We start from the raw sequence: 20,429 nt of genomic DNA, 5'->3' as shown, positions 1-20,429 counted from the left end.
TAGCCCTTTACAGAGTTTGTAGCATATTCTGATATCTGAGCCTAAGTACCACTTATTTATGCAAAATGTGATAACTTCCAGATGTCTTTCCCACAGATACATCACTTCGCACGGGCACTCTCCCACTGTCATATGAAGAGCCTGAAACCTTCCTCATATGATCCTGTCCGGAGAGCAAGACGTCAAAAGTCAGTCTGTCCCAGCCCTTCACCCTCTCCGCACACGTACATAGACGCTGACTGTCTCCAGGGAGAACACTGATCACATTGTACAATCAATCACACACGCACACCTCATGGTGCTGGGTTTTCGCTTCCTTCTGATGGAAAGAAGGAGCATTATCCAAGTTTCCTTTGCTGTCTAGATTTGAGGCAATAGTACCTACTTTGGAGAATACAGTGGCTGAAACCCTGCAAACTTCCCATTTCCCTTTCACATCACGGACATATACATATATGGCAAAATAGCTTATGTAGGGCAAGGCATCCCTTTGGGATTTTAAGTAGCTTCTATTTGCACACTGCTCTGCATATATTTGCCCATAACTTGCCCTAGGCGCCCAGTAGGTGGTTGCAAATATTTTCCCTACTTCCTCAGTGCCAGGATCTGTCAGCAGAACCTTCCAGGAGACTGGATGAGCTTTGGGGGACCCCCACTGTCCTGAGGTGATGGCGCAGAGGCGGCAGCTGCCGGAGCAGACCTAAGTCCACGGGCACACCCGCGTACGCCCACTCTGGATCAGCCCAGCCTCCACACCTGCTCTCCCAGCTCTCGGGGGTAGGAAACTTCCTAGTTCACTCCTTCCATGCAAGGCTAGGCCAGTCTTTCCCATTCATGTCCACCCTGAATACTGACTTTAATTTCCCTGTTCTTGTTTTTTATTAATGACAAGACAAGGAAAAAGAATAGACAGGACTGGGGAGAGGAAGGAGCGAGAGAGGCTGATGAGAAAGTCCTCAGGAGGAAGCGATGTCTCAGTCCTCAGCACGGACGGCCCCTGAAGGCAGGCTAGGAAGCTTTCCTGGGGAAAACAGAATCAGCCGCTGCTCTTGCCTGTCAAGAGAAGCCCATCTCAGGAGGAGCACTGACGCCCCTCCTGCCACATCCCACCCACCACTCCAGCCTCCCGCAGGTCAACTAAGTCCATGTCCTTTGAAAGCCCCTTAAAAGCCAGGGCCGCTGTGTTGGACAGGGTAGATGATTTATTTTTTAATTGCTGTAGAAGTGTAGAGGGTAAAGTTAAGAAGCAGGACACACAGCAGGACTTGGCCTGAACCTAAAGCAGATAATATGCTTTTCTTAAAAATAACTGGGGGAGGGGACACAAGGAAACAAATAAACAAACAAACACCTGGAAGTCACCTGAGACCCAGTGCACTGTACCAGTGGAGTAAACACGCTGAGTCAAGAGGTGCCTAGGAAGAGGCCTGGGTGAGCCCTGGCAGCTTAGACCAGGCAAGAAAAGCCACGTGGCACCTGCCAAGGGGCAGTGTTCCCAAACCTTAGACACTGCGCTGTCGTGGTGAGAGCTCTCCACAGGGGGAGGCAAACAAACTGAGCACAAGGGAGGAGGGCAGCCTTGATTGTTTTCTTCTGTGCTGTTGTTTGTTTGTTTTTTGAGAAAAGACTAATCATTAATATTTACACACTTCTGGCATTAAGTAACTGTGACTGGCAGGAGGCAAAGTGTTACCACAGAAGAACACAAAAGGAGGCAAAAAGGGACAAAGTTGTGAAAGAAGCCTTACCTTGTAAATTTGTTTATTCATTTGACAAATAATCTCTCCCTAATGCTACCATAATATATCAATATAATTTTATAGAACTTATGGCAGCTTTATAACTTGCTGAAAAAGCCTGAGTTAAGTTTTATAAAACAATTTCCCCAAGTTTGGGAAGTTGGGTCTTCTACTCAAGCAACCAGGTATTTTTCAGTTCAAGCTGAAAACTTAGGGTTGACAAAAAACCCAAGCTAACAAAACTGAGCAAACTGCAAGGAGAAAAAGCAGGTCACAACTTAAACCATTTACTTGCGTTTTTTAGTTCTTTTTAGTTTCCTGATATTTCTAATGCTCAAAGTCTACTCACAATGAAAGATCATTCACCAGAGAAAAGCGGGAGGGCAAATAATGGTATTAAAATTTTGCACTGAAACAAAACAAAGTCTAATACAAACTAGAAAGATGATCTTTCTTTACTGGAATTTCTGAAACACACCCGACGAAAAATGCTTTTCTATTGCTGTTGCTTACTGAAAAACTGTGTTAATTTTTTAAAAAATTAAATTTCATTGTCAAGATTTCACCAAGTTGTTGAGAAAATACCCACTTAAAGAAATTTATACAGTTCCAAGATTTTAAAATCCTGACAATACATTTGTAATAAATGGAATTCCCTTTAATAGACTAGAAGGTCTAAAAAAAAAGTGTATCTTAAAGTTAGATTTGTGTTATTGTTTATAATAATAAGAAGAAAACTGATTAATTCCTGCGCACGAACATTTCTACTTTAGAGAGACAATAAAATGTATAAAAATCCAAAGATAAAATGCTCAGGGATGAACGTACGCTCCCTTTAAGAATTATAATCATCCCAGTGTAAAACGTCACCATGGTAAAGCCGGGACTTTAGGAAGGATCAGGGGCTGCTCTGGCAGAGGGAAGCCATGAAAGGGGAGAAAACCTGATCTTAATCAGAGATCTCAGGAACTATAAATAGAAACAGGTGTGCAAATCAAACACAGAGAGAGACCCCAAATGAGAACCATCCCTTAGGACACATGCTCTGATCTGGGGATGGTTAAGGGAGCTGAGAAAGTAGCAATTGTGGGAAACGTGCATGAGAAATAGGAAGCACGCCGCCATAGCACAGCCTTCCCCAGTCTCCTGAGCAGGAAAGGAATCCCTGCTGGACGGACAGGGGACCTTTAACTCAAAAAAGGAAAACAAAACTAAACAAAAAAGTACACAACCGAACAAAGAGTTTTACAGAAGATGAAAGAAGAACAATTCCTCTTTTCCTCTGATTTCTTCTTTTGAAGGGTCAGGGAAAATGGTCATCAGTCTTTAAGCCTTTAAGGTGAAATTCTTCAAAGATGATGGAAATCACTCATCGGCTTGGGAAATGGTTGTAATTGCTGTTATTAAGTGTTTAAGGATCCACAGGACATATAGAGTATTGTACACAGGGCACCAAAAAGCTATAATCTGTCACTGCACCCTGACCCTGAAACCCTGTTGTCTTGCAGGTTGGAAATAAAAAAAAAATTAATTGTCCTTCACATTTTTAAAGTTTATTGCTATATGTAGACTTTATCCTTGAAAAGTCTCTCATGATAATTGATCATCATTAGTAATAATACTCAAAGTAATATCTTTTTTTTTTTTTTTTTTTTTTTGGTCATCCAACAGGAATCAATGCAAGAAAGCCTGCTCCTCTCTCCCTAAAATCTCCTGAATGCTTTCTCTTATGAATGCTAAAATGTATTAGGTTTGTAGCAAACATGGTAAAAATGATAATCGATAACAGATAAAACGTGGTCCTCCAGGCTTCACAAAGGTTGCTAGATCCCCATCATCGAATGCTCATTTGCAAATCACGAATTTCTTGAGAGGGTTCAAAAACAAATATACACCTGCATAGTTAGAAGCCACCACACATCTATGAAGAGCATCAACAACTATGATGAAGCATTTTCTAAAAGTATAATGCAATTACAGAGAAAATGTGATTTGAATTTAAAAATTCAATTTTTCCCACCACTCTTCAGATACCTAACTAAAAGCATTTCAATCCAGAGAAAAACCCCCGGAAAAAATGACTAGCCTTTTGCCTGGTGGTTGGATATAAAAATCTCAGTTATCTGTCCTAGTCTCAGACTAGTGCCTGGTACATAATATGTTCTCAGAAAAATATCTTAGCATAGGTGACAGAATGATGAAAAAGGGGGGGCAATCCAGAAACCTGGCTCATGTACACTTTGAGAATCAGACAGTGATTTTTCTAGAATAAAGATTTCTCTGGCCCATATGAATTCTTCCACTCAAAGCTTCTGGGTAGTACAGATCTGCTTCTACCTTGGAAAAAGTGGCCAGCACCTGCCAGGTTCATGCGGGTTGTCCCAGGCCTTTTTGTTGCTCCCTATATGGGATCAATGCTCTCCTGTTTCAGACCGGACTTCACACATGTGGTTAACCCCTACGCAACCCTCAGGTCTCAGCTTAAATACTATTTTCTCAGAGGGGCCCTTCTTCTAGCCCCATTATTCTTTCTCATAGAATCTTATTCTGCATAGTCACAGTATTTGTCACAATTTTAATTATACATGTATCAGGTAATTAGCTGCCTAATATCTGTATCCTGTCACAAAACTTTGAACTCCATGAAGACAAGAACCATATCTATTTTATTCAGCAATTATTGTCTCATTGCCTGGCACACAAAAGACAACAAGTTCTTGTTTTAAGAGTGATAACAGGAAAAACAGCCTAGGTGGTTGATAATGCATTATAGCATTTAATCCTCAGAAAAGTTATCACCACAGTGTGTTCTGATTACTTCCCAGAGTGACTGGTGATGGCCCCTGTGCACCCGATGACCACCTCACGTGCAAATGCATTTGGGCAGGTTCTAAGGAAGCAGCCCCCGCATCCCACAACATGGAGTTGCCATCCTACTACTTACCCTCCTGCCTAGGATCTGGTTGATAGCTGCACTTTCTTTCAGAGTACACTCGGCCACCACATTTGCTCTCATTTCTTTCATGTATAACATAAAAGCGTTCAGAGGCTTCTTAATGTGAGGTCTTTTGGGCTCCTGCTCCTTTCTCTGTTCGTGCTGAGGCTTCCTGAAAGGGGAACGTGGTGTTGGGGGAGGGGTGGGCAGAAGAAGGAAGAGATGGGTGGACAGTAGCAGAGCATCTGGTTACACAGCAAACTCTACAAGCCTGGAACACCATCAACGGCGAAGAGCAACCCTTTGTGAGGGAGTGCCCTTAGGTTTGAGAAAGTTCCCCGGGAGCAACACAAGTGTGAACACCAAATGGAAATGGGTGTATACCGCTGCTCCAGTTAGGGCCCTCAGGCCCAGCTCCTTGGGCACCTCAGGAAAAGCTGAACCTACAGCGTAAGTGGTCATTCCTCTTTCAGAAGTCAGGTTCTTAACTTTTGGGAGGAGGGCCAAGGGCCACTTTGAGACGCTAATGAAACTTCAGCCTCTAGCCCCCAAACAAATGCTTGTTGGCTTTGCCCACATTGGAGGGCATTTATGGACTATCTCGTGCTTCCTGCCACCCCATCCTCCCAGCCTGATACAATACTGGGTATGGGTTGCCCCCTTCCCCGGACTTCTATGCTTTTAAAGCTCAAAACAGGAAAACTGCATCCTGGGAGGGCACTGGACTCCCCAGTCCTTTTCAGGTATCATCGGGGGCTGGCTCCCCAACAATCAGAACCAGTTAATCGGGCAGTAAGTGGCTGCACAGCTCAAGATTACCCAGTGCCCGTGCTCTGAAGATTACTCCATTTCGGTGAGGTTCCCTTGATCTACTGAGGTCTGTGCTCCTTTCCAATGCCAAAACCAAAGTTATTTGGCAGTGAGAATCAAGCCCACTAAAATCCACATGAAGCTGAGCTAACTGATTTCCTTAATAGAGAGAGGGGAAGGTGCAACTGGGAGGAAGAAACTGTTTACACGGCAGCATCGTCAGGCACTCCCAGTGGAGCCCACGAGCACACTTACACGTGCATCAGGTCCCCGTCAGTGTGGGGGTGCTCCTGCTTGACCTGAGGCGTCACAATAGCTGGATGAGGGATGCCAGTTGTGTGGGGACCCGGAGGGCCAGGAATCATGTGATGGGAAAACCTAGAGGAGGAAAGAGAAGAAAGAATCCGCACTAGAGGCCACAGCAGCAAAAGCTAGATGGCGTTTTGCAACAATCCACCAACTGCTATTGGCAGCTGTACACAGGAGTATTACGTATAAATGACAATAGGCTGACAATTTCTTTCCTTTCTGTGTTCAGGTGGAAAATATTTATAATTATTCCCTGTGTAACAACTTTCTCCCCCCAAACTAATAGTAGAATCTGGCATTTTTCCTGGGACAGCTCTAGGCCACAGGATTAAAAAGAAATTGAGTCATTTTACTTGCAAAGCAGTTTTCAAATAATTTTATTAAGAACAATTTTACTGGAAATATAACAAGTAAGATTTAGCTTTTCAAAGGTTTTTAAATGAAAGCTAAAAAAAATCACATTTAAAAAACTCTGCCGATGTTCCCAACCAAACCATCACAATACACGTCTTCTCACACTGTTGGCTCCTTTACTAATTCTAGGAGAGAACAACTGAGAGAATCAGGGACAGGAAGGTATTTTTCAGTCCCCAGTTTAATAAGGTTGCCCTTGTCATCTGGAGTAATTTTCTACACAGAAAGAATGTGTCAGAGATCTCACCTTTGGAAAACTGGTAACATAATGGAGGGAAGGGTTTAATCAAAGGGAAGAACACATACAGTTCTACATCAAGGCAAAAACTACACACGCTAAACAAAGGCTTTCCCCCGAGTATGCTTGCAGAGTGTAAAAACATCTTAAAATATCCACCACCATCCAACACAAAGGAGGGAAACTGCCATGCAAGACAAATAAAATAAATAAAGGCTACTTTCAACAAGCACGTTGGATAAAGTTGCGTCTGCTTTAGAAATCTTTGCTTTTTAAACTGTTTTAAAGTAAACAATTCAGCAAGAACAACATTCCAGGTCTTTCATCACAGCCGGTACAATGTACTCCTTCATCTGGGAAGGAAAGAAGGAACTCTGCTTGGATATGTAATATTTCAGAAACATTTTTTTAAAAAAATGAAGGCGGCATGGTAAAAACACAAATAGTTGATCAAATAATAATGCTTTGCTAAATGCACCATTTGCAAAAATACATGCTGCCTGGGAGAAACTCCTGTCACCAGATAGTTCTTACAGTGTTAAAAAGTGTAAAAATATATTTGGGGGGCTGGGGGGGAAGGATATTAATTTCATCCCCTTCCAACGAGCTGGATTTACAATTTGTTGGTAAAAATAATGTTTTTTCAAAAAGCTGAAATTCACCACACAAACTGCGAATTTCATACCTACATAAAAAGTAAAGATTCATGACCAGTGAGGAGCCCCAAAGCTTGGCTTCCGGCAGGACCACGCTCCCCGGGAAAGCCACACGGAACAGATGCCACCCGCACGGGTGTGTACACCAAGCACAGGCACAGAGCCATCCGGTCCAGAAGCAAGCGTCCCGCAGAGCAGGGGGCGGGCGCCGGAGCTGCGCGGGCACCGCGTCCCCACAGGGCCTGATTCACACACTAGGGCCGGCCTCCGCCAGGCTGAGCGGGGGCTCTTCTGACAGCCGTGGTCCAGGAGGCTCTGGGCTCTCTGGGCATTTTCCAACACTGTCACATGAAACGGATGGATACAACTTTCCTCAGAGAAAGTCAAGGATGGAACTCAAACCAAACCCGTCTTTATCTCCTCCCCCCCCTTACCACACCCCCACTTTGGGGACATTTCACATCCTGCTGCCGGGTGGCACCGGGGTCTTCTGGAGGCACAGTCTCCCGCGTGGCCGAGTGCCCTCCCCACCCCCCCCGCCCCGCGGGTGTGGCTGGTGCTGGCTATTGGGGCGCAGAGTCGGGCTCCTACCCAGGAATCTCTGGGACACCTAGTGTGGGAGCCAGGCACACTGCGCAGACAGACGCGGGGCTCAGCTACGCACCCTCCGAGCCGACCGACCAGAGGCAAGCAGAGGCGCGCAAGATGCAAGCGCAGAAGAGCAGCTCGTCCTGGGTGCCCAGTTTCCACCTCTACCTACCTGGACATGGAAGTGTCGACTGACAGTGAGGATGGGTAGGGCTGCCTGAATCCTCCCGTGATGGGATATACAGGCTGACCTTGCCTGAGGTCACAGAAGAAAGGAGCCCATCAATGACAAAACATGAGTAACCAACCAGCAGTCAGAGTTTGAGGAGGAGAGAAGAGGGAGGCATTCAAATAGGAATTTTATTACAGACCATGGCATTTCTTCGGTTATCCAACTGCTTCCCTTCCTTACCCTCCACCCAATAAAGTATCTTTTGCCTTGAAGAAAAGCTCCCACCTTCAACGTGAAAAACAAACTAGTCCATGAATTACCTGTCTTTTATCCCTTCCCCTCTTCCAACCCCATTCATGCTTTGAACAAAGTGGGCATGTGACAAATGCTTATTAACTATAACAGAAACCTGAGGATGGTGAAATAATCCTTTCAGAGAATGTTAGTGGATTCTCCATCAGAATCTTTGACAATTTTAGAAAAAACAAGAAATACAACTTCATATTTATATAAAAATGAGTATTTTAAAGCCACTGCACTACCCCCCCCCCCCCCCCCAGACCCCCCCCCCCCCCCCCCCACTGGAAAGCAATTCACTGGAATTATCTTCCCGCACTCTGACAAGTCCATCTCTCCCAGTTTTCCCACATCTCACACTCTCCACTTACACAGTCTTTATTTCCAGCTGCCACCGACACAAGGCAGCACAGGATTATTGCCCCTAAGTAGCTAAGTTCTGACAGAATGACTGTGTAGGACTGAACAAGTACACATAATCAATTAAATGCAAACAGTTACTGATGAGAGGGCTAGTACTACAGAGTAAGTGGGAATTTCCATGGCAGGATAACCCCTTCTTGCTGAAGAAGAGATAATGTAAGGATGTCAAGGTAGGGAGACGGGGCAATGACCTGGGGGCTCGAGGGACAGAGAACCCGCTGAAGAAAGGAGAGAAAACTTTTGCCAAAGTTGGAGCACTGTTTCCATGGAGTGCTGTGGGGAGGGCAGGAATGGAGAAGGGATGTAGTGGGAGTGGGGAAAAGATGTGTGCTCACAATGAAATGATAAACATAAGCTACACTATAGAAAAAAAAAACCTTCTTCCTAAGATATATTTTTTTTCCTTTACCTTTACAATTTAGAAAACTTTCAAGGCAGCAGTTAAAGATTTTTTATAAATAACAAAGAGCAATTGAATTCTGGAAAATAAAAAGTCCAAACATTAGGGGTTTTTTTGCTTTTCTGAACTCAAGCTGGAGCTTACATTAAAATTCAAAAGATGTTTTTGTATTTTTAAATTTCTCCCTGTTTGTCATTTACCTCACTTGCCATTTATAAGCAAAGATAGTATATAGATATTCAATGTGTCTGTTTTCTTCAAATATATGTTTTCATAAAAAAAAAAAACAGAAAAGAAAACCACACCGAGCACTTTGTACAGGCATAGCACATGCCCCAAACCACAAATTGAATCCATAAAACTATAGGCTTCAAAGTAAATGCTACAGTCATTTTCTATGCATATAAGCAAACGGGTTCAATTGATTTCAATGTCTGTATGTTTTTTCAATCTTTTAAACTGAAATGAAATAAAGCTAGCACCTTGCTTGCTGTTTTAAAATTTCCTCAACTCCACAAGTGTTATCATTCATCAAGCTGACTGCTATGAGTGGGAAGTTGAACATGTTCAAATGCCTGGCTGACGTTCGCAGGGGGGGATCTTACCAGCCAAGCGGTGGGGTAATCTGCCCGACTCCACCCGGAGACAGCGGGTAGAAGGTAGGGATCTCGGGAGCAGGAGGCGGTCTGGACATGCCTATTAAAAAGAATGGAGAGGTAGAGAGTGCTCAGATTTGCAGGACATTTGACTCTTATGGCAATGGAAAGGCAATGAAATGCTTTATGCCATCGCTTCTTAACAGAAGTCAGTTTGGTATCTCTTCTCAAGATTTCAACATGTGAGAAAACAGGTTTTAAAAGAGTACATCTTGTCCGGCCTGCTTGGCTCAGTGGTTGAATGTCAACCTATGAAACAGGTCACAGATTCCTGGTCAGGGGCACAAGCCCAGGTTGTGGGCTCTATCCCAGTGGGGGGCATACAGGAGGCAGCTTGTGGTGATTCTGTCTCATCATTGACTAGAGGCCTGGTGCATGAAATTTGTGCACAGGTAGGGTCCCTAGGCCTGGTCGGTGATCAGGGCCGATTGGGGTCTTGCAGCTGCCGGCTGGGGCCTTCCTTCATTCTGCACCACCCACTGGTGGTCAGCGCACATCATAGCGAGCAATTGAACTCCCAGTCTCCCGGTCGAACTCCCGAGGGGACACTTTGCAGAGTAGCCTTTTCTATATATAGATGTTTCTATCTTTCTATCCCTCTCCTTTCCCTCTGAAATCAATAAAAATATATTTTAAAAAATCATAAAATAGTTCATCTTGAGGGATTCCTGAAATAGTAAATATACTGCTAATAGAAGCCATCAAAATAAGACTTTTAAATTATTTAGTTTGCCCACATTTCTCTTTAGTTAAGAAAATGGTAGACAATTATTTTTTGTGTAGAATAGAAAATGACAGGCCTTCATAAGTAGATGGCCTGCCTGGTGCTCAAGGATTAGGTAAATTGCCACTTTCATATTTGTATTGGCTCCCTTATGGACACACAGATTTGGGAAATGTGATACCTCAGAGAATCAAAGATTAATTAGGAATCATCTGCAGCCCCATAATGGTCACACTTGATATGATTCATTTGGTCTCTGCCACTTCAGCTCCAACTAAGCTCTTCATCAAGTTGAGTCCTCTGGGCTCCAAGGTCAAGCTGCTCGGGATTAGTTGTGTCCCATAGAAAATGAGAGTGCCACCAAATTGTTTCTTGAGCTCGGACTCCCTGGAGCTCATACTGGCCTATAACTGTAAAAACTGCCTACAGATTATACCTAATCCTAGTCCCAAATGACATCTCTTTGTTTATATCTTACCTTGGGTACAGAAAAGAAGGGTTAAGACACATTTATAAAAATGCAAAATATTTTAAACTTAGATTCAGTGTATTTGGGGGGAAAATGAGTGATTCTGAATAGAAAAGGGCCACAACTGTTTTCTTATACAGCTAGTCTGACTTCATGTCATTTCTGTATAGAAACCCACACTCCCAGGTTGAAGACTTAGAGGATGCACTCAGGGGTTGTAAATATATTGATTGGCCAGAGTGTGGAACTGGGTGAGCACATGGAGATGCTCTTTACATATTCTGCTTTTTTACTGTTCAAATTGATTATGAGTTTCATTTGAATTTTAAAAGATGCTGAAGGCCTTCAACATATGGGAATAACTTAAGAAGTGTTGCCTTCGCAGTTGATATTAATTTGACTTTGAAGTTAGGACAAACTATTTCTCAATTCTTACAGAAAGTAGGTGGGATGGAGAAAGGTCTTTAATCTCTCCTTCAATAGAGAGTTTACATGCTTTTACATGATCATCTTGTGTTTTGCTGTTTTTGAAAAAATGTTTTTCAAATCTCCTTTTTTTGTGTACAGGTACTGCTTCTTTTGGTCACAGCAGACCCCCCCGCCCCCCAATTTCATACTCTGGATTGTCTTCTTGGGTCAGGGGAGGTTTGAGCAGCAGGGGTGACCCTAAGGCATATCAGAATCATGGGAGTGTCTCCACTGGCCTCCACCCTCACCTGAGATTCAATACCTCTCCAATCCTCAGGGTCTGCAGGGGGATTGCTCAATTTTGAAAAGAAAAACCAGACCAATCAAGAAGGAATTTGTGAAAATATGAACTTGAAATTCAGGGTTAGAGGTGAGAGACTATGGAATTATCTACTTTAATCCCTTTGGTTAGAGAGTGGAAGTGACTGTTTGGGCACACACAAAGTAACGGTTTGTCCTGGGCTCTTCTGACTGAGACACAGAGAAGTAACTTGCTTGCAATCACATGCCTCTCAGCAGACAAGTTAAAACTCTGCGGCCACACCGGTCCACGTTCTGAGTGTGCGGAGAACACGTCAGTGATTCTGCGTAGGTGCCGTTCAGCAGAACAATCTACACACTAGTTGGACTTCATTTTACTGCTCTGAAGGAGAAAGGAGAACACTGACATTTACTTAGCACCTGCTGTATGCCACTTCCCATGCTAGTCTTTTGACTGTTTCTATTAAAATTCTACTCATATTTCAAAATACACCTCTCCCATGGAATATTCTCTAACTTTGACAGCTCTGAAAAATCTCTTTCTTCTTTGAATCTACAAGATTTTATTTGTACTTTTAACGTGGTACTAAAGATGTTGTTCATTTTGTTTTATAGTTAGTTTGTGCAAATGATTTCCTGCATGAGTTTAAATCGAGCGTGGGAAAAAAGAAACCATGTTTTGCCAATCAATGTATCAAACCAGGGTTGTCTCCACAGGAGATTCTCAATAAATACTTTTGAGTGACTGAACAAATGAACAAGTGAAAAAAAAAAAGTGTTTAAACCAGTGGCTCTCAACCTTCCTAATGCCGCGACCCTTTAACACAGTTCCTCATGTTGTGGTGACCCCCAACCATAAAATTATTTTCGTTGCTACTTCATAACTGTAATTTTGCTACTGTTATGAATCGTAATGTAAATATCTGATATGCAGGATGTATTTTCATTGTTACAAATTGAAGATAATTAAGGCATAGTGATTAATCACAAAAACAATATGTAATTCTATATGTGTTTTCCGATGGTCCTAGGTGACTTCTGTGAAAGGGTTGTTCGACCCCCAAAGGGGTCGCGACCCACAGGTTGAGAACCGCTGATTTAAACAGACCCATTCCCCATGTTGGGTCAACATTATCAACCATTTTGCAGGTACATAAGTACATGATGGGACTTAGGTCACTACATGAGCAGAAAATGGATCTGTGTTTTCTAAATAGGTTAGTGTTGTTTTAAGATCCTGCTTCTAAAGATTCCTTGAAGTGCGTGACCCTGTACCAACTGCTGACTTCATATCATTCATTTAACTGGTAGTCACTGAATGCTTACTGTGTGCTGCAGGCTATACACGGCATGACCTTAAACATTTTTAAGCTTTTACAAGTAACTTTAATAAATATGGATAAAATTATTTTGGAGTCAGACTATATGGATTTATTAACTTTGCCACTCAACTACCTATCTTTGAGAAAGTGATTCATTATTCTGTAAAATCAGAATAAAAACAGAATATTGGGTTGTGTGAAGAATAAATGCATTAATATATGCAATACAGAAAAGTGCCTGGCACACAGTGTAAGTGATATGTTTTGGTTTATTTAATAGGACACAATGAATAGAAAGGTATTCATAAGTAGATACAAATAGACCCAGCATTTCCTAAAAGCTCTTTCCTTTTAATATTTTTACCAGAAATAATGAGTAGAACAAAATGATTGTTGTTATCTTCCTTTCCTGTTTCTACACCTGCACACAACTCCACACACTAACATACTGACAGAAAGGTACAAACTACTGTGCTTCTGATGGGGGAAATAAGACATTTTTGGGGGGCTAGCCATCTGACTCTGTGCCAGTAACCTAATGCACATTTTTGATAGCCTATAATTAAGTCACTGCCCCTTTCTCCCACAATCTGGTCTAGCGGGACCTGTTTTCCTAATTACTCCCAGTTTATAAAGGCGTCATAAACAAAGAATGCAGCAGCTTAGCTACAGGGGAGGTCACAGGCACCACCCAGACCAGGCATTTAGATACAACCCAACTTCCCCATTCTATCTGACTCAGGAGGGGCTGTGCAAGCCCACCACGAAAGCCTGTAGTTAGGAAACAGATAGAAAACAAGGAAACCAAAGGGTATAAAGAGAAAGCTTCCTCTATATTAGCTTACTCAGGATTTGGAGAACTGCCCCCTGAGTCACTGAGCTAGTACCTGTGAAACATCTGAAAATAAATGGGTTTATCCTGGACCTCCAAGTACCCCTGTGTATTTTTCAGTCGCCTGGTAAATGCTGTAACGCTTCCGAGTGGGAAATCAACCTGTTATTTTCTTATGAATGAGAAGGAGTTCTGCTGACGAACAGGTTAATTTATTCGATGGTTATATCTAGAATTAGAATATGCACGTGACACTTCTTTTGATTTTCAGGTGTTTTTTTTTGTTTTGTTTTGTTTTTAAATAAAGCTAACCAGCTTCCTGGGGACTTTGAAATTAGTGATTCTGGTCTCAGCACCACGTTCTAACTAGTTGAGTTACATGATAAAGCCAAAAGGCAGACAGAAGAAGAGAAAAGAAGGAAAAGCAAAAAACCTACTGAGGTTTTTAACTTATATTTTGGTGAGAATGTAGTCTCAAATGAATAATATAACTCAAAATCATGTAAATTCATCCTTTTCAAACCAAAGTTTACATATCCACTGAGATACATGAAGACCAGGACAAAGAGTAACCAGAAAGAGGATCTTTACATTAAAAGCAACACAAAGAGTATATGGAGTAGAATGAGAAAATGACACAACTTTTCAAAGAAACTGTAAGCAGACAACTTTAGGTCATGCCCACTGGGCCTTCTCTAGTTCTGGAGTTTGTTAAAAAGAGAAAAGTTTGAGAAGCAAAGCTATAATTATAATTAGTAAGACAAAACAAAGCAGTAAGTGATGGGAACAGAAGATAAAATAGAAATGTAATTGATAGCTGGTCATAAACTTGTCTTTTTTAAAAACTGAACTGTCCTAGAATTCTTAAGGAGAAAAGCTACTAAACGGATATATGTTATTCTTTTAAACACGTTCATTTTGACGTGCTTAGAACAGGGGCTAGCTAGGACCTAGGAAGCACCATGTAACTGTTAACTAAATAGTTAAAAACTTAGTAAAACCCACTGCTGGCTTCTTTCTGTGTATGGCTTGTTTGAGTTTTTCCAATTGCCTTTCACTGTCACCTACATCTCAGTGTCTCCCAGGTGTGTGTCTCTGGCTCAGGCCCTGCCCTGGGACTGGGATGTTTAAACTGCCTACCTCGTGTCTCCCCTCAGATTATCTCAAACTCTCCACAACCTAGGTCATACTCGTGACCTTCCCTCTGAAACTTGGCCTTCTTCCTAAAATGCCTTCGTTGCCGTTCTCACCGTAAATCCATAGACCTGTCCTTGCTGTTTCTTGTTCTTGGAGGTCCCTGAAAACAGGAAGTAGAGAAAGGACTGGAAATGACTAAACAGAGGCAAACCGGGACACCTCTGCATGGGTGATTCTTACTTCCTGTAAGTAAAGGTACGGGCTCCACTCAAGTCAAAGTCCAATAGTAACTAAGTCCTCAAATAAGTTGCCTATTTTAACCAGGGAAGGACATGAAAGCATTACGTATTTAACCTAGAAGTGCTCACAGTGATGAAAAACAACAACAAAACTCCTGGCCCCTGAACTGCACTCTTTTTTACAAACTTAATGTTTCCGCTACAGATCAAAGAGAGGGCTGGACAAAAGGGTGAGGTGCTCAAGATGGCAACATTTTCACCTGTCTGTTCTCTGCCTTCACTTGGTTTTACAGGATATTTATTTCTCTCTCTCTCACTTTTCAATTATAGTTGACGGTCAACATTATATTACTTTCAGGTATGTGGGACCTTTTATTTCGAACCCTAACGATTCTGTTGAAGGCCAAGTGTGGGCGGACATGGAAAGCGCACAGGCCACCCAGGAACAAATTCAACCTCAAAGTTTGCTCTCAACTGTGAGACCCGCAGGCTGGGAGACCAGGCCCTGAGTTCTGTGTCCACAGCCACGCACCCGCCCCCACTGGCGCTCCCATTTTTCAGACCTCTATGCTGTGTGCTTTTCTGTAAGTGATACAGGGTGGAATTTGGCAATAATGTAGAGAAGCAAGTAAGATTCATGTTATGGTTTTGTACTTTATTATTTATGTCTAAGTTGGTGCTGGTAAATAATAAAAAGAGGATAAAGCCTAACAGGTATATTGCTGAAACTAAAAGAAATCACTAAAGGCTCAAAAAGATAATATTTGAAAGTAAAAATCTCCTACTTTGTCCCTTTTCTAACTTTTCTTTTTTAAACAAATATATTTTATTGATTCCAGAGAGGAAAAAAGGGAGGGGGGAAGGGAAGAGGGAGAGAGGGAGAGAGTGAGAGAGAGAGAGAGAGAGAGAGACAGACAGACAGACATCAGTGATGAGAGAGAATCATTGATTGGCTGCCTCCTGCACACCCTCTACTTGGGATTGAGCCCACAACCCGGGCATGCCCTTGACCAGAATCAAACCCGGGACCCTTTGTCCGCAGGCTGACGCTCTATCCACTGATCCAAACTGGCTAGGGCTCTAACTTTTAACACTACCATCACTCCTAGTACATGCTGAAATAATGAGCAACTGCAGAAGGCACCGGACTGGATGTTTAATATATTTGTATATCATATTGGTCTATATTGTGAAGCCTAGATTTTCAGAGCTGTCACTTTGAAAATAACCCTTCTAGGTTCTTCTTCATTTTTTTTTGTCCTGAAAAATAAAAGAAGCAACAACAAATTCTTTTGGGTTTTTAAAAATGGCTATCAAAAAAATTATTCTTGTCTCCTAAAAATCCATTTTGATCCCCCAGTGACAGAGAGCAAAGGTCCCCCACGGAGTAAGGTTCCCCAGGCTGATGTGACACGGCTCCTCCGTAACTGAAAAAGACCTGGGAGGGCAGGGCTCTCACCTTGTTTGGAGTTGACATCTGATGGGATGTGTGACGGGTGTGTTCCTGGAGAAAAGTGCTCGTCGCTGTAAGTGATGAGGGGGGTGAGAGGATGAACCGCATGGGATGGCTGCACCACGGGCACTTTATTCGACTGCAAAGTAACCACAAGGTCAACAGTTAACAATGGATGCCCAGCTCCTGTCTCCTCTCCCAGAGAAAAAGCCACACAATAGTAGTAACTAAGCATCAACACAATCTAAGAATCCTCTGCAGACCTGGACAGCTGAAATCATCTGCTGTACCCACTTAGACCTTCAGAATCTGTCCATGTTAAATACTCCTTGTGTCTGACTAGTCCACTAGGAAACTATCAGTTATTTAACCAGCTTTCCTATGGAGATTTAGATTGATTGCTATTGTTCCATACTAGAGGCCTGGTGCATGAAATTCGTGTGGGGCAGGGGGGTTCCCTCAGCTCAGCCTGCACCCTCTCACAATCCGGGATCACTGGCTCCTAACTGCTCACCTTCCTGCTTGCCTCATCACCCCTAACCACCTCTGCCTGGCAGCCTGATTGCCCCTAACTGGCCCCCCTGCTGGCCTGGTCAACCCCAACTGCCCCTCCTGCTGGCTTGGTCGCCCCACAAAGCCTGCTGTTCAGTCATTTGGTCATCCCTCACTAACCCCCCTGCTGGCCTGGTCGCCCCATGCAGCCTGCTGGTCGTTTCTGTTACTGTGACAGCATCCCAGACAATTTGCATATTCCTCTATTATTAGTATAGATGACATGAATCCTGTACATACCCATTTACATTCCCTTTTAAATGATCTCTTCAGGTTGATTTCAACAATGAGTTATGGAGCAAAAGTTATGAATGCTTTATAAGCTCTTTATTCATTACACATGTCTGCCAATAAAAAGGCACTCAGTTGCCGAAACCGGTTTGGCTCAGTGGATAGAGCGTCGGCCTGCGGACCGAAAGGTCCCGGGTTCGATTCCGGTCAGGGGCATGTACCTGGGTTGCGGCCACATCCCCGGTGGGGGACGTGCAGGAGGCAGCTGATCAATGTTTCTCTCTCATCGATGTTTCTGACTATCTATCTCTCTCCCTTCCTCTCTGTAAAAAATCAATAAAATATATTAAAAAAAAAAAGGCACTCAGGCCCTGATCAGTTTGGCTCAGAGGATAGAGCATCAGCCTGGGGACTGAAGGGTCCCAGGTTTGATTCCTGTCAAGGGCATGTACCTAGGTTGCAGGCACATCCCAGTAGGGAGTGTGCAGGAGGCAGCTGAATCGATGTTTCTCTATCATTGATGTTTCTAACTCTCTACCCCTCCCCCTTCCTCTCTGTAAAAAAAAATCAATAAAAAATATATATTTTTTAAAAAGGCACTCAGTAAAAAACTGTTCAATGAACAAGTAAATGAATAAATACTGCTAATTTGAAGGGCAAAATTTCAAACAACCCAATAAATATGAATTTGCTGTACTGATATTCCATTGGTTTATAGAATTTATGATTCTATAATTGTACATCTCTAAGAATCATGTTATACCATTTTAATGTGTTATAGCTTTGTCAATCAAACCTGGCTATCCATTATGCTTTAGGCTTACTCAGTTCATCTTCATATTCTCTAGTTTCTAGACGTCTTAATTAATAAAAGGAATTTCCAATCTTGAGTTTAAATGCATAATGTGAAATATAGCTTGAGTTTAAATGCACTTTAAATTGTTAACATTTTATATATTTTGTCTTGTATCTGTTTAAAAATAAATTTATTTAAATTGGAAGCCCAAAGCTACATAACATTTTTTTGAAGGTAGAGGTTATTTATTTGGACTTCATCAATTTGAAATCTGAGATCCTTTTGTTTGGTTATCCTATATAATAAAAGGGTAATATGCAAATTGACCCTAACAGTGGAATAACCAGAATGACCGCTGGACCAGACACTGTGAGGTGCACTGACTACCTCTTAGTCCCTTTCCCCGGCCGGCAGGCTCCGATTGCCTGATGGTGAATGGGGAGCTGGCGGGGAGGGGGATGATGTGGGCGGCACCAGGCCAAGGCCCTGACCCCACTGGTTGCCCCACACACAGAAGGCGAACCCCAATGGGGGTGGGGCTGGCTGCAGGCAGCTGGGGAAGATGACCCTGGTTGCAGGCCAGGCTAGGGAGTGTACCTGTGCACGAATTCGTGCGCTGGGCCTCTAGTAGTTTGATAAACTCCTTGCCCCCTCAAGAAAGTGCACTAAGGAAATCAGTAATATAAACAAGACTGGGGCAGTTTAACCTGATTAAGGAGATAGATTTTTCAGAAGCTTTACACCTCCTCGTCTCAAAAGACAGTAAACTTGACACAATTATATACATACAAAATCCTTCCGGCCTTTTAAACACATAGACTAATTAAACCAGTGTCACAAAGATCTGTAACTGCATACATTAATGAGTAACTTGTGAAGTTAGGAGGAATAAGATATAATGAATCTTGACTATTAACTAATTCACTACTTCAGACATGCCTTACCATCAATACTTTGAATTCATGAGATTTTTACTGTACTATAGATTAAAATGCATCTGAAATCCATTTCTCCAAAAGCAAATCTCTGTATTTAAAAATCTGGGAAAGTGCCTGAAAACTGCCCTGCACAGTATAAACTGCCTATAATGTAGATCTATATCCGACTGGTTTCGGGCCCTGTTAACACACCTGTGTATGGTGGCGGCACTATGATACGCATAATTTTGTGTTTGATGTTTTTTACAAATTAGGTATAAAAAGTAAGTGGCTCCAGCAAAAAGGTCTACCCTCAGGAAAAGTAGGAGCAATTATCCTAGTAACACTAAATTCTCTTTACAGCCAGTAATAGTAATTTTCTATACCCTATCATTATAACCTCCACCCAAAAGAAACATATGAAGGAGAAAACGCAAGGGGGGAAGAAATCACCCTTTTTCAGACAATGATATGATTTTCCCTGTTTTATAATTATCAGCTCCTCTCTAATGGCAGAACTTGCATTGCTCGTATAGCCCTTGGCATTTATTAAATAGAGCACCATTATCAAAGCCGCATGCCTTTTCTCTGCACACCTCAGCACAGACATCTATGCATATAAATGTGTAAAAGGTTAAAAAAATGTCCCAATGCTTTTCAAGTGTTAATGATGCAGTCTGCCAAACACAATGATGAGCTTCTTAAATACAAGGAATTTAGAGTTTAGAGGAGGGAGGGGGTGATGGGATGGTGGGTGCGGAGATAGGAGGATATTGTTATAAACCCTTTTTCAAATGGAGACAAAAATCTCAACACCCAAATGCTAAAACAAATATAGGTCAACTATACTTTAGAATAAGAGCTTTGATTTTCATTTCAAAAGTCTCCTAAGTATAGTTGCCAAACAATCTACAAAGACACTTTCTTAAAGTAGTTAAAAAGAATAAGCATTGCAGAAATCTTCTGAAAACACATATGTCTTTTGCATGCCTTTCTTATTTCCATAGCATCATCTTAAGGAACTTGCATTAGCAGGCAGCATCTCCTTAACGTCTGACCTATCCCTCCAGTCATATAGCTCAGAATTCGGTGCCATGAATTTTTACTAAATTATGCTATCCTTGCTCTCCTCTTAATTTTACGGTTTTCAACACAGATTTGCTTTCCTGTGGGAAAGAGATAAGAAGCCAGGGATTTTAATTTAAGCTCTGGCCTTGTCTTATATTTTGCAAGATGGCTAGCGTACTAGTAGTGTGTTACAGCCAACGAGGATTACGTCCATTTTTGTGGCCAAATAATGAAAGCAATACGAAATCTCAATAATAGGTGTAAGCACAATTCTAAGTTTTATACATGGCTCCTGCTGACCACCTCCACTGGGCATAGAAACA

The 20,429-nt window shown here is 42.3% G+C and overlaps 1 protein-coding gene across 4 annotated transcripts in view; it reads right to left on the bottom strand.

Moving 5' to 3' along the window:
- The window catches only part of LEF1 (lymphoid enhancer binding factor 1), a 136,473-nt gene that overhangs the window by 17,536 nt on the left and 98,508 nt on the right, over positions 1–20,429 (bottom strand). For 2 of the 4 annotated variants that reach the window (XM_006778891.2, XM_006778892.2), the window contains exons 4-8: positions 16,549–16,681; positions 9,587–9,677; positions 7,862–7,945; positions 5,740–5,862; positions 4,684–4,846 (exon numbers count right to left, since the gene is read on the bottom strand). In XM_006778891.2, coding sequence (XP_006778954.1) covers positions 4,684–4,846; positions 5,740–5,862; positions 7,862–7,945; positions 9,587–9,677; positions 16,549–16,681 — 594 coding nt within the window. The remainder of the gene's footprint in view (positions 1–4,683; positions 4,847–5,739; positions 5,863–7,861; positions 7,946–9,586; positions 9,678–16,548; positions 16,682–20,429) is intronic. The other 2 variants (XM_006778894.2, XM_006778893.2) reach the window with 1 other exon arrangement.

This window comes from Myotis davidii, unplaced genomic scaffold (genome assembly GCF_000327345.1).
Source record: "Myotis davidii unplaced genomic scaffold, ASM32734v1 scaffold967, whole genome shotgun sequence".
In the NCBI taxonomy this organism is placed as follows: Eukaryota; Metazoa; Chordata; class Mammalia; order Chiroptera; family Vespertilionidae; genus Myotis; species Myotis davidii.
Note: the sequence above shows the minus strand (reverse complement) of the source record. Positions and strands in the feature narration are given on the sequence as shown.